General features: G+C 49.0%; 1 protein-coding gene across 2 annotated transcripts; it reads right to left on the minus strand.

The window, feature by feature from the left end:
• Positions 1-6,912: 6,912 nt before the first annotated feature.
• LOC147729505 (tubulin alpha chain) lies at positions 6,913-12,905 on the minus strand. 2 transcript variants are annotated; one of them, XM_086954381.1, is made up of 4 exons: positions 12,837-12,905; positions 10,826-11,048; positions 8,233-8,381; positions 6,913-7,977 (listed from the first exon to the last, which is right to left on the minus strand). In XM_086954381.1, the coding sequence occupies exons 1-4, from the start codon at positions 12,837-12,839 to the stop codon at positions 7,000-7,002; spliced, it is 1,353 nt and encodes a 450-aa protein (XP_086810507.1). In that variant the 5' UTR covers positions 12,840-12,905; the 3' UTR covers positions 6,913-6,999. The 2 variants fall into 2 exon arrangements, with proteins under 2 accessions (XP_086810507.1, XP_086810508.1); XM_086954382.1 differs by having other exon boundaries at positions 10,826-11,130; positions 11,991-12,905.
• Between the last annotated feature and the right edge of the window lie 864 nt (positions 12,906-13,769).

Below are 13,769 nucleotides of genomic sequence, written 5' to 3' on the forward strand. Positions count from 1 at the left end.
TGCACTCACAGCAATCACCATGCACTCACAGCAATCACCATGCACTCACAGCAATCACCATGCACTCACAGCAATCACCATGCACTCACAGCAATCAACATGCACTCACAGCAATCACTCGCTTACCCTGCACTCACACTGATCACCATGCACTCACACCAATCACCCGCTCAGCCTGCACTCAGTGATCACAATGCACTCCTACTGATCACCATGGACTCGCACCATTCACCCGCTCACCCTGCACTCACAGTGATCACTCTGCAATAACAATGCACTTGCGTTGTTCACCCTGCAGTCACATGAGCACACTAGTCACCCTGCACTCATCTGTCCCCTCCCCCCTCACTGCTCAATCTGTAGCTCACTCAAACAAGGCCATCACTAACCATGCATTAATTCGCCTCACTCTGCACTTACAGCCGAACCCAAATTCATATGGTCACCTCACTCACCCTGCAGTCACTCCTTTTACCCTACTCTCACACTGTTGCATCGCTCACTGTGCAGTCACTTGAGTACTCGTCATCCACACAGGGTTTAGAAATTTGTCAGGAGGGGGTCCTTACGCCTGAAAATGTTGACGGGGGGGGGGGGGTCTCTGCATCCAAAAGTTTAAAGACCTCTGCCTTACTGGGATGTAGTATACCTATACCCATATATACATATAGACACATATTAACCTAGAAGTCACACTTATGGCAGGCCTTGACAATCCTGAAAGCAGAGTGCTTGGTTTTGTGTGAGAGAGTTTCCTAGCATGAGCTGAGCTCCGCTCCTCCGCAGCTTTCAGAACCATCTCATAGCTGTTCTAGGATATAGCCATAGCATACACACTTAAGTGCATTATAATCCTCACGGTTAATGCCAACTTTGGTTTGGCTTTAACAAAACATGTTGTGCAATGTGTCAAACACTTTGGAATACTACCCCCTCCCCCCGCCAGTTCTGGCGGCTGGGGGGAGCATTCCACCCTTCTAGAGGGAGAAGACGTGTACACACTGGTATACCTGGTTGAAGTTTAAAAGAGCCTCAGCACCACAAAATGGATGCTGCTGCCACAGACCCGAGTCTGACCTCCTGCTGCTGCCTCCGGCAGTGGAGGCTTGGACAATAGGTTTCCTGTCCAGGGAGGTGCTAGCAACTCCCCAGACAGACTTTAGTGTATTGGGGCTGGGTGGGTTGCATTCAGTGAATGCTTTTGAGACACACAAGGTGCTCCATGCATTTCCCAGTTCAAACCGGTTGCTGGGGCACTCTGCCCCAGCACCAAACTGGACAAAGGGGTGTAACCACCCCAACCCTGGCCCTCCCATAGGTGGGGCCATAAAGGTAGTCCAACCTCTAAACTTGGTATAAGTATAGGAACCCAGTCCCTAGGACTTTAGATTACCCTGGACGAAACTTTGAAACAAATCTTGGACCTTCGACATTCCATATTGACTGGAAGACGGAAGATTCTCCCTTGAGGTCAAGGAGTGACCACCCTGTTTAAACAGGCAACAAGAAGCATCTTTGCCGGTCTGCATTTGCAAGGCTCCGGCCAGATCCCACAGAATCTGCAACACAGGACATGGCAGCAATATCTTTAGTGGTAGGGATAGGTCTTCGGACCATAAAATCCAAAGCAAGATTGTACCTCCCTATCAGCCTGGGGATGACATCCACAAATGGATAACTGCTCTGGATAGGGCCTGCAAAGTACAGCAGGTAGCCCCTAAACAGGGGGCAGCAATCTAGTGGCTCTCCTTTGCAGACAAGCTCCTCACTGTCAGAGAAGAGAATGCTGAGAATTACAAGGTCCCGAAGAGTGCTCTAATAGATGGGTTTGGCCTAACCACTGAACAGTATTGGTTGCAGTTCAGACACCCAGAAGAGACAGGCTCAGGACTGGACTGACTTTGTAGATTGTGCTCCTAAGGCTCTGGAGGGCTGGTTACTGGACAGTAAAGTGTGTGACTATACAGGATTGTATAATCTAATCATGAGAGAACAGATTCTTAACGGTCAGAACCAGTTGTTGCATCAGCACCTGATTGACTCTGATGCGACATCTCCCCAAGAATTGGGAAAGAAGGCAGACAAATTGGTCAGTACCAGGGTGAAGCAGAAAGTACAAAACCAAGGTGGTGACAGGAAGAAGCAAGATCAAAAGGGTGGGCAGAAAGCTAAAGACCAGATGTCTTCACAAGGTCCCCAAAAAGCTTCTACTGATGGGTGTTTCCAATCTAAAAAGAAAGAAGGCACAAAGAAACCAGGGTGCAAGATTCATACGGTTAATACTCACTTAACCAGTGATTGCACCAAAAGGAGATAGCTCCAGCCAGCATTGACCCCCAAGGCAACTGTTCCGCCTAGTTCAGCTACAAGTGGTGGTTCTCAACAGAAGGGTGTAGTATGGTTAACCCTGGGAAATGGGATGGACTCTGGCCTAGTCAGAGTACCAACTCCTATTGAGATGAAGGGCCCATGATATTCCCTTTGCAGGACATATTGGCCAGAACAAGACTTGGGACAGAATTGTCCCTCACTTTCACTGGCCTCACATGTCAGAAGACATAGGAGTTGTCGCTCCTGTGACCTGCCAAGCCAGTGGCAAAGCAGGTGGCACTACAAATGCCCCCCTTATACCACTACCTACGGTGGGGGTTGCCTTTGAACGTGTAGGGATTGACATTGTTGGACCAATAGATCCCCAAACAGCATCTGGGCACAGGTTTATGCTGGTGGTAGTGGATCTTGCCACCAGGTAGCCAGAAGCTATACCACTTAGGACCACTACAGCACCTGTTGTGGCAAGAGCCCTCTGAGGTTGTTTCAGACAGATGTGCAAACTTTATGTCTAGTTACCTAACTGCAGTGTGGAAGGAGTGTGGAGTGAACTACAAGTTCAACACGCCCTATCACCCACAATGCAATGGTCTAGTTGAAAGGTTCAACAAGACCTTAAAGGGTATGATTAAGGGTCTCCCAGAAAAGCTCAGGTGGAGATGGGATATCCTGCTACCCTGCCTTTTGTTTGCATACAGGGAGGTTCCTCAGAAGGGGGTTGGCTGCAGCCCATTTGAACTTCCGTTTGGGCACCCTGTCAGATGCCCACTGTGTCTAGTGAAGGAGGGATGGGAGTTCCTCTCAAATCCCCTAAACAGGATATTGTGGACTATGTACTTTGTCTCCGCTCCAGGACGACTACCACTAGGATAGCTTTCTATAAAGGTTGACCATCAATGATTGTTTGGGCTGGTTCAAGGACTACACTGTTATGTGCTTTACTTGGCCTCGTACAGCTTACAACTTCCTATACAAGGTTCACACAACTGCCATTACAGCTTGAATATCCAAATATAGCATTGCACTGGTGCAGTCTCACCCTTAAGGTTGGCTGTGTCAGTGTATTGGAATGGGGTGTACATTCAAAGCTAAAAACATGGTAGGGGAGCCAGCGGAGCAGGTTACGGCTAGGGCTGACTGGCATAAGTCATTGGCAGTGGGACACAGGCTCTTTCATCTGTCATCTCTACAGCTGGGTGGCCTCAAGGTTTGAATATATTGGTGAAAGGCCTCACACTTAAGGCTTTAGTCTGGAGGTTGGCCAAGTATGAATGTATTTTCTTTGATTAATCAATTGTCTAGATAAAGGAAGACATGAATGTTCCGAGCAGATGTGCTGCCACAATTGCCAAGCACTTCGTTAATTCTCATGGTGCTGTGATTCCAAAGGAAAGCACTTTCAACTGGTAATGATTTCCTTGAAATAGAAGTCTGAGGTATTTTCTGTGTGCAAGAAGAATTGGTATACGAAATAGGCACCCTCTAGAACCAAGGTTGCAGTGAAGTCTCCTTGTAATAAAGGGATGATATTGAAGAGTTACCATATGGAAATGTTCTATTATGCAATGATTTAGTGGTCAGAGTTCTAGAATGGGCCCAAGAGATTCAACCTTTTTAGGGATAAGGAAAAAGTGAATTCACGCCAGTCCCATGAAATCGAGATGAAACTGTACTATTGCTCCTTTCTGGAAAAGAGCAGTTTGTTGCAGAAGGATTTGGTGTGGCGTAGTTTGTTTGAGGTGAAATATTTGGAGTTATGAGTTCCAGAAATAACCATGTTGGATAATGTCCAAGACCCATTGGCCTCTTAATCGACTTCCAGTATCAGTGTGGGTTTATTGTGCCATGGGGTTTGCTACCCGACATCCCAGGTAGTAAGAAAGCCATTATGGAGCTCTGGAGTTGGTAATGACCTACTCCAAGACCATACGCTCTCCATGGCTTTACTACACTTATGTTAAAGAATGGACTGACCAGTTCCCCTAGAGTCTCCGTACCCACCTGTGGGTAGTGCACCCTGCAAGAATGTGAATTATCTAGGACCCACAGTGAGTTGCAGGCATGGCACACTTGGATGTGTGCCAGGTCAACTCTTCTCTGCACCAAAACCCGCAGTGTGTGGGTGTTATGGTATAGGACCCCCAAGGGAGGCACGTTAGGTGCTGCAGCCCTTCCCCGGTCAGTGTCCTTGGTACCTTTTACAAGAGGCTTACATGTGGCCAGAGGTGTCAATTGTGGGTACAAAGATGCAGTTTTGAGAAAGAACAGGCCATGGGAGCCTGAATGGCAGGGACCCAGTGCTAGGTTGCATCAGATGTTGGTCAAACAAAGGTGAGGTAACCATTGACAAAGGGGCACTGTCCTACAGTTCTCCTAGGATTGGCATGACCTACCATAAGTCCCTAGTGCATAATAGGGCAGGGTGATTAAAACTACATTTGCGCCCAGTATACAATAGGGCATGGCAGTTGAGGCCAGCAGCCCTTTCTGCACTTGCATGTGTGCACTGCTGAGCCACAGAGGTCATTTTAAAAAGAGCCCTGTTGCAGGACTGCTTTTAAATGCAAAGTAGTAGGGGCATTTAAATAGGAAAACTACAATATTCTGTAATGTTAAGTACCCTGGGTTCTCCCCAGGTGTGCCAGGGTGGGGGGATGTCATTTACATAAGGACCAACATACAAACTGTTTTATATGCCCAGGTTAAAGAAATTGCACATCTTAATTACCCCAACCCCAAATCAACTTTAGTGCTAGGAGCACTGAAGCGAGGATCCACATTACTTTTGAATATTTAGGACACAAAGTCACCCCTACATGTCAATTGATGCCTTGAGATAGAACATGGATTAGATCAAGCAATTATGGTCAGGCTGTAGCTATGGCATGGTATAACTAGTTATCCTACATAGTTGGTCAGAACCTTGTGATTACCAGCGGCTTCCAGTGAATTTCTCCGGATTAGGTACATGCATCTCAAAATACAGTATTCAATATTAACCACAGCTTGAATTTGTAATGTAGTGACAAACGTTAAAAGGTGACTAGGAAAGTAGTTATGATTATGTATCATACCACTGCTGAGAAGAATCAATTACTGCAGGAATAATATATTTGAGGAATATGGTCAAGCTCCAAAACAAGGTACGAATCTGCCCATGCTCTGGCCTTGACAAGAGAACAAGTGTTAATGCTGTGCTGAGTCCCAGGCAAGGACCATTTGTACATGCTCCTGGTGGTGAGGCCAAGTTTCTACAGCCTCAAGTTTATTGAAATAAATAAAAAACGAGCCTTTCGAAGCAATATTTACCTATTGGTGATATACTCTGGAGTTTGAACCTTCAATATTTGGCTTTCTATTTTGGTTGTCTATATAGAGGACATTGCACATGAAGAATGTTAATAATCCTGAACACCCCTTTGCAAACGAGAAGCAGGCAGCTTCACTGGCCAGACCAGCCAAGCCAAACCGATGCCACCTGGGCAGCAATCAGCAGCACAATGGACGTGATCAGTCCTGGTACTTCCACACCCGGCAGCTTCACCATGCACCATGTTTAGCAGGGATCCTTGCCAGCACACAATGGTCATCCCAGATTTTTCACCTTTATCCCATTATGGTGGCTTGAGGACTGCACTTTAGCCACACAGGACAGATAAACTGTTGACCCAGTCAGGTAGGAGAATGCCCAAAAAGCGTAAGACTAGTCTGGAGGCAAAATTGGGTCCTGTCATGTTTAAACTATGGATCTGGGGTAATTTAAAATAAAGAAGTACAAAAGGTGGTGGTGCTGAACCAAAAAAAATTATTCGAATGGCAGATCCTCAAATCATTGGCTACTACACAGGATACAACTCTCACCAACAAGAAAATATTTCACTACAGAATTGGCCACAATGCAACACTGCAAGGGTCACTGTAGATAACAGTGTAATACTAGCTATCTACACTAACCTGCCCACTCCACAAAGCCCAATGTGCATCCACATAAAATCTACCAAGTTCAAGGCAGTACAAACCTACAAATGATCACTTCCAGCCAAACCACATCATTCAAGCCTAAACACCCCACCATTCAAAAACCACACTGCACACCCTCACACAAACAAACCATTCAGAACCTACACACAATACACCAAGATTCTAATCACTAGCTTGCAGCCTCTAGAAGTGTGCTTTCCAGGCAATCCCAGTTCACCCCTACCCCCAACCACAATACAACACAGAAGATAATCCCACCAATTGCACCACCTAAACACCAAACTATAGCTACCGACCTCAGACATACTACATGATAAAGTACCAACAAACCTGGCTCTAATCTAGCCAGAGGCATATATACTTCGAGCAGAGGCCAATTATTGTAGTAATGCAACCAGTTTCAACATTCAAGCTTTGCTAACTGCTGCCTGTAAGTTCTAGGATCCCAGGTTATGAAGGCTGAAGAGCAAAGTGCAGTGAGGATCTTGCTGTTGGAAATAGATTGCTGCAGGCAGTTGCCATGACCCTTTCAGAACCCGGAACTGCAATTTTGGAAGTTTGCTCTCCAATCACAAGTAGAAGAAATTACAAAATCACGAGTTACATTGGAAAAAAAAGACTTTAATTTCATGATGAAAGGACTGCAAAGTAAAGTGTCCATCTACCACACAATAAAATCACTTTCGCTTAATACTCTTCACCTTCATCTTCTTCGCCCTCATAAGAGTCTAATCCCACCTCTTCATAATCCTTCTCCAGGGCAGCCATGTCCTCCCGGGCCTCCGAGAACTCACCTTCCTCCATCCCCTCACCCACATACCAGTGGACAAAGGCACGCTTCGCATACATCAGGTCAAACTTGTGGTCCAAGCGAGCCCATGCCTCGGCGATGGCTGTGGTGTTGCTCAACATGCACACAGCACGCTGCACCTTGGCCAGATCCCCACCAGGGACCACAGTGGGAGGCTGGTAGTTAATACCAACTTTAAAGCCAGTTGGGCACCAGTCCACAAACTGAATACTGCGCTTGGTCTTTATTGCTGCAATCGCAGCGTTGACATCTTTGGGCACCACGTCACCACGGTATAACAGGCAGCAAGCCATGTACTTACCGTGGCGTGGGTCACATTTCACCATCTGGTTTGCTGGCTCAAAGCAAGCATTGGTGATCTCAGCAACTGAAAGCTGCTCATGGTATGCTTTTTCTGCAGAGATGACTGGGGCATAGGTGGCCAGGGGGAAGTGGATACGGGGATAGGGCACCAAGTTGGTCTGGAACTCTGTGAGGTCAACATTGAGCGCACCATCAAACCGAAGGGAAGCTGTGATGGATGACACAATCTGACTTATCAAGCGGTTGAGGTTGGTATATGTTGGACGCTCAATGTCCAGGTTCCTGCGGCAGATATCATAGATGGCTTCGTTGTCCACCATGAAGGCACAGTCCGAATGCTCCAGGGTGGTATGAGTGGTCAGGATGGAGTTGTAGGGTTCGACCACAGCAGTTGACACTTGGGGAGCTGGGTAGATAGCAAATTCAAGCTTTGACTTCTTGCCATAATCTACAGAAAGCCGCTCCATCAGCAGGGATGTGAAGCCAGAGCCAGTACCTCCTCCAAAGCTATGAAAGACCAGGAATCCTTGAAGGCCAGTACACTGATCAGCCTGTGGAGATTAGAGCATAGATTAGTCTCAAGAGAACACTACAACACCCTCAATACAACACAGAAGAGAATCCCACCAATTGCACCACCTAAACACCAAACTATAGCTACGGACCTCAGACCTACTACATGATAAAGTACCAACAAACCTGAAAAGTGACAGTTGTCCGAAAGAAAATTAGTGGGCATAATGCCAACTGGAACAGGTCCTCAAAGTTACCACGCTCACTCAAAGCACAGAAGCCACCCAACTCACCAGTTTTCGCATTCTGTCCAGCACTTGATCAATGATCTCCTTGCCGATAGTGTAATGTCCACGGGCATAATTATTGGCAGCATCTTCCTTACCACTTATAAGCTGCTCTGGGTGGAAGAGCTGGCGGTAAGTCCCGGTCCGAACTTCATCTAAAGGATTGCAGAAAAAATGTGTTAAAATGGGGCTGTGCTGTTTTAACTCCTAACCAAGCCTAATGCTAGAATAAATGACATTGCTTAAGTGCAATTCCCCACTTCTGCCACACCTAAGAAAAAACCAAACCTGGCAAGAGGGGATTTAGAAAGTGTGGTAGTGAAATGGGTGGTGGAATGCATGGAAGAGGGAAGTTGAATACTTAAAAGTGCATTCAATGCCACAGTACAAATAAAGCAGGCCACCATGTGCTCCAACTCCTAGGCATTAGCTGGCCAGCAAGACTTCCAGGAGCACCTGCTTCTGCAGAGTTCGTATTACCAAGACAAGTTTATAACTAATGAAGGAAAAAAAATGGGGAAGTGTTTGCACCAGGACTAAATACCACTTCAGTGAAGTGAGTGTGGGGGAAAGGAAACTGAATCTTTCTACGCAACCCACTCAATCTAGTAGTGGCATGCTTCTTCATTGGGTTCACCCTGACCACTAGAGGTCCAGTTGGGCTCAACTGCTCAAGGGAGATCTTTGTATATTAGTATTCACAGGATACATGCAAATAAAAACTCCTTTAATAGTGTGGATGGGAAAAGATGAAAATAACCTTTAGACTGGGCACAATGGTCCCATGACCACAGTGCCAACATGTTTCTGCCCTACACTGATGGCCATACAAGGTTCACAGCATTTTTCAGAGTAGGTCTGTTTTACTAATACTACCCTGGTGAAGTAGGTTTAATATGCCATGCACAATAAAAAACAAAGCACTGAGAAGCCAGGTACACGTTAACAAGCTTGAATATTCGTGCCAATTACTTGGATTCAACAGTCACTGAATAACTAACATCGGTGCAGCTGGCATCTAATTTTAGCATGTGATAATCAGTTTGTGGAGAAGCGTGGCTCAATGGTTAGAGCGGCAGACCCTGATGCAGAGGTCTGGCCCGGACCAGGGTTCAATTCATGCCTTGGCGGGTTCTTGGGCTTAATTTCCCCAGACCTGATAATTCTGGCCTCGGTGCCTAGTCTAATCATGGGTCCCACTCTGCAACTCTGGGCAATAGCTTGCTTCATCTCCACAACGGCCCCAACAGCACTAGGATGTCTGGCTTCACCTTGGGGATGCCCAGGAGTGGGCAATTCACAGGGAAAGGCCAGGAAGGGTTCTACAGATGCATGTGTACAGCGCTTTGAGACCCTTTCGGGGGTGATACGTGCACTATATAAGCACTACATTTACATTTTGTGTTGTCCTGCTAAAAGTGAAGTGTTGCTAACAAATGACGCAAGGCTGGAATTCACATGTCTGGATCTTGCAGAAAGGATTAAAGAGCAATCACATTCAGCTCAGGCCTGGATGTAATTGCTCCATGAAAAAGCCATTTGTGCTACCCAGAGCCACTGCTTGCAGACCCGTCTCAGAGTGCACCTATCCTTGCCCCTGAATGCGAGCTCTAAACCAGAGCAGTCACTCAGCTGTGGCTTACGTGGAGACTTCTCAGGTAGTACTTACAAGACAGGCGCTGCTCCTGGTGAGCTCCTTCCGTATTGCTGCACACCTGAGCAGAAGACTAGTTTTCTCCAAAGGGAGCCTCCAAGCTGCTGGTCTTACTCTCCCGTCACCGCTCCTCCCCTCAACTCTGCCGAAGAGCTGCAATGTCCTGTTTAACCCAACCATGACCCTGTCAGTTCAGGTTCTATTGTGTGCGCTTAAGCTTCCTCATTTCGGGACTCAGCATTCTTGGCATTTCAGGTCTCATTTTTTTTAATTAAAAAGTCATTAAAGTAAACCCATCAAACTGGGGGGTTTGAGCTCCACATTACTACTGAATAGCCAACATGCAAGTACCCCACATACGACGGCAGAGATTTAAGCAGCCTGTCAACTCTGGAACCACCCCCCCGCCAACACCCTGCAGATGGTACGGCAGTGTTAAAGACAGATCCGCAAGTGCTCTCAATTTTCACAACACACCACAGGCCCCAATGACTTGGATGCATGTCTAACTTGTGAGGCAACAGGGAATGAAGACCCTCTGGGCACATTCACGGTCGAGCAGTAAATAGTGTGGTGCTGTGGTGTGAAGGAATCCAGCATTTACTACAATGTAAAGGTCAGTGTGCCCCAAGCAATACTAAGATGGAGCTGGAAGCAGTAACATGGGAGTGCTTTAGGACACTTCTGACACAGCCACCACAGCTCGGAGTCAAAGTGTGGTCCCAGGTATCTGGAAAAGTTGATGGTACGGCTCCTACTCTGCAAGTTGTCCAGTTTGGATGAACATCTCTAGGTTCCACTTCCGAGGTACCTCGTAAAGTTAGGGCACTGAATCCAAGGATAGACTGCTCATCTCACCCAATGCATGCAGACAAGGCAACCCAGTGGGCATGCAGAACACCTGAACTGAACCCCCCCGCCCCCACCACAATGCCCTCTACTCACCTATGACACTGGGCTCCAGGTCAACAAAGACGGCCCGGGGCACATGCTTCCCGGCCCCCGTCTCGCTGAAGAAGGTGTTGAAGGAGTCGTCGCCGCCCCCGATGGTCTTGTCGCTGGGCATCTGTCCGTCCGGCTGGATGCCATGCTCCAGGCAGTACAGCTCCCAGCAGGCATTGCCCATTTGGACCCCAGCCTGGCCGACATGGACTGAAATACATTCCCTCTGAAAGACAAGGGAGAAGTGTCAGGGGCGTTCTACATGGTACCTGATGGCAAAGTTAACAGCAGTGTTTCAAAAGGGGGTTCTGTTGAGACTGGTGTCATGTGGTAGGGCAGACATTGATCCTTAAAATAAGTGATTGCATCATGCACCGGAAGCGAGACCATCACATGCGATAGCATGTGCAGGGATAGCACGGATAAAACATGGACAGGCAGTTCACGTGTCGGCATGTCTAGTGATAGCAGTGAAACCACAGATGGGCAGACGGTCATGTGTCTGCATGTCTAGGGATAGCCGTGATAAACTAGATGGGCAGATCGTCACGTGTCTAGGGATAGCAGTAATATCCAACCGGTGGGCAGACCATCACGTGTCGGAAATTCTAGTGATTACAGCAACAAACCACAAACAAGAACAGTCGCGTGTCGGATAGTACTGGTAAACCATAGATGAGCAGACGCCCTTCTCGCGTCAGTGAACAGCAGCGAGTACTCATGGGAGTTGGAGAACCACTAACTCTTCCACCGGAAGTACACAGAATCTCAACAACAGCGTTCAAATTGGAAGGCAAAATATTCTTGATGAATAAATCCTTACCCCAGCTGGGCTAGGCTCATGTTTCCTACATCCATTGTTTGATACTACTCCTCGTTAATGCAGTCTGTGACCCCCGTCATACCTGCTTCATTGCATTACACTCCATGGTGCAACTAGCCTGAATCTGCAATTAATCGTTTTTTTGCCTTTAACCCCTACTTTATGACATTTGAGTGTTTATGCCCCTTCTTCCTTCCATTTTATTGTAAAGTGCTCAAATATCCCTTGGGATCTTGTTCGCGCTATATTAAGCTATAAAAAGTAATTAAAGTCATATTAGAAGAACAACAGCTAAAGAATGTCTCAGTGGGGCGTATTTGTATACCGGTAGGAGGCGGCCGTGACCGCGTGCCTGCAGAAGGCAGCCGCGAGCGCTCATGGCAGGAGGGGCGCCGGGATCCGTACTGCGGCAGGCATGACCCAGACACAAGCCCCACCCGAGGGACCACCGACACCACAAGAAGGGCAGCCCACTCCCCGCCCTGGAGACCGTGAGGAGGCGGCGGCTCTTGGGAGGGCTCATACCGCTTCCTCTCAAAGAAGGGCGGGATCCGACATGGGCCGAGCCCGCATGACGGCCATTGGAAGGGCGGACCCAGGGGCGCCCCACCCGCCAGCACCGCCGCCCACACGGACCATAAATAGCACCACCCCCCCCCCCCCCCTGCGCCAGGGCGGGGCCCGGGTGACCTACATCGGAGAATCCCGCCGGAGGCGCACGTGCCACGAAGGATCACGGGGCAGGAGACGGAGAAACACCGGGGGGGGGGGTGAGAACCCAAAGGCGCTACACCACGAGGACACCGATGAGTCAGCAGCAGGCGCTACATGTCCGACAGTACACCCGAAGGGGCTACACTACAGACTGGGGGGCTTAGAGCAAGGGACGGAGGGCAGCGTACACCCGCGGGAGACCCACCCGCAGGGGGCACGTGGCACCGCCGGGAACCCGCACGAGCCGCTAATGACGGAAGGAGAACGGCGGCGGGGAGGCACCCGGGGGCAGCCTCTCTAGGGCTGCGAGACGACGACATTAATAAGACAGCACCCCACTAAGCAGGACAGCACCCCACTAAGCAGGCGACCTCGCTCGGAGACGCTCCGACCTTCCCTCCCCGTTGACACTCAGAAGCTCCCACCCCGACTCATAATCAATACTAAGTCACCGCCCCTCCTTCCGGGCCCCCTCACCATGATTGCGCTGGTCCGGTCGGTTCTGGTCTCACTTCGAGAAGCGTGACGAGTCTCTGTGAGAGGAATGAGCGCCAAAACACGCAGCTCGGCTGTTTATATACGAGGGGCGTGGCTTCCGCGTCCCGACAGCCAGGTACGCAACCGCGTCCTCGTACGGGCGGAGTACAGCTGACGTAAGGACGCTTCGTCACAAGGGCGGCCATGCTAGGGTGAGGCAAGCGTGCCCTGCAGTACAGTTGAACAGCATATTGGAGTGGGCGGGATCATCTCAACCAGCCATTTTAGAGCCAGGCACTACGCAGATGATTTTATATTTTGCGGCCCCGCCTCTGGCGCAGTGACTGAGCCAGTAGAGCTCCCTTTACAAGGCGTTAGTCACGTGCCACCGCCCTGCACCATCTGGCTTCCGCCTACGCAAACTACCGTTTGAAGATTATTTTAGGCGCGAACCACGCCCCCTGGAATTACCACGACGCAGGGCGGGACTAACGCGGATTTCACTATCCGTACTGTGACGTGGGATCGCTGGGGGCGCTGTTGTGGATTCTCGACTGGACCTATTTCCTAAAGCAAATATACGTAGTCTGTGGCGCAGTTACCACAGGCAGGGCGAGCTCAGGCCCTGGAGCTCTACGCATGCGCAGTCATTGACGCAGTGACCGCAGGCAGGACGATCGAAGGCCTGGAGGTGTACGCGTGCGCAGTCGGTGACGCAGGGACCGCAAACAGGAAGGAGGCTATGGCCTGGAAGTGTACGCATGCGCAGTCGGTGGCAGCAGCGACCTAAGGCAGAACGAGCCTACATTCTTAAGCTTTACGCATGCGCAGTCTGTGGCCGTAATGATCGCGAGCAGGACGAGCCTAAATTATTGAGCTCTGCACATGCGCAGTCTATGCAGCGATGACTGGGACAGGGAAACTGTGCTACAC

This window comes from Lissotriton vulgaris, chromosome 2_1 (genome assembly GCF_964263255.1).
Source record: "Lissotriton vulgaris chromosome 2_1, aLisVul1.2, whole genome shotgun sequence".
In the NCBI taxonomy this organism is placed as follows: Eukaryota; Metazoa; Chordata; class Amphibia; order Caudata; family Salamandridae; genus Lissotriton; species Lissotriton vulgaris.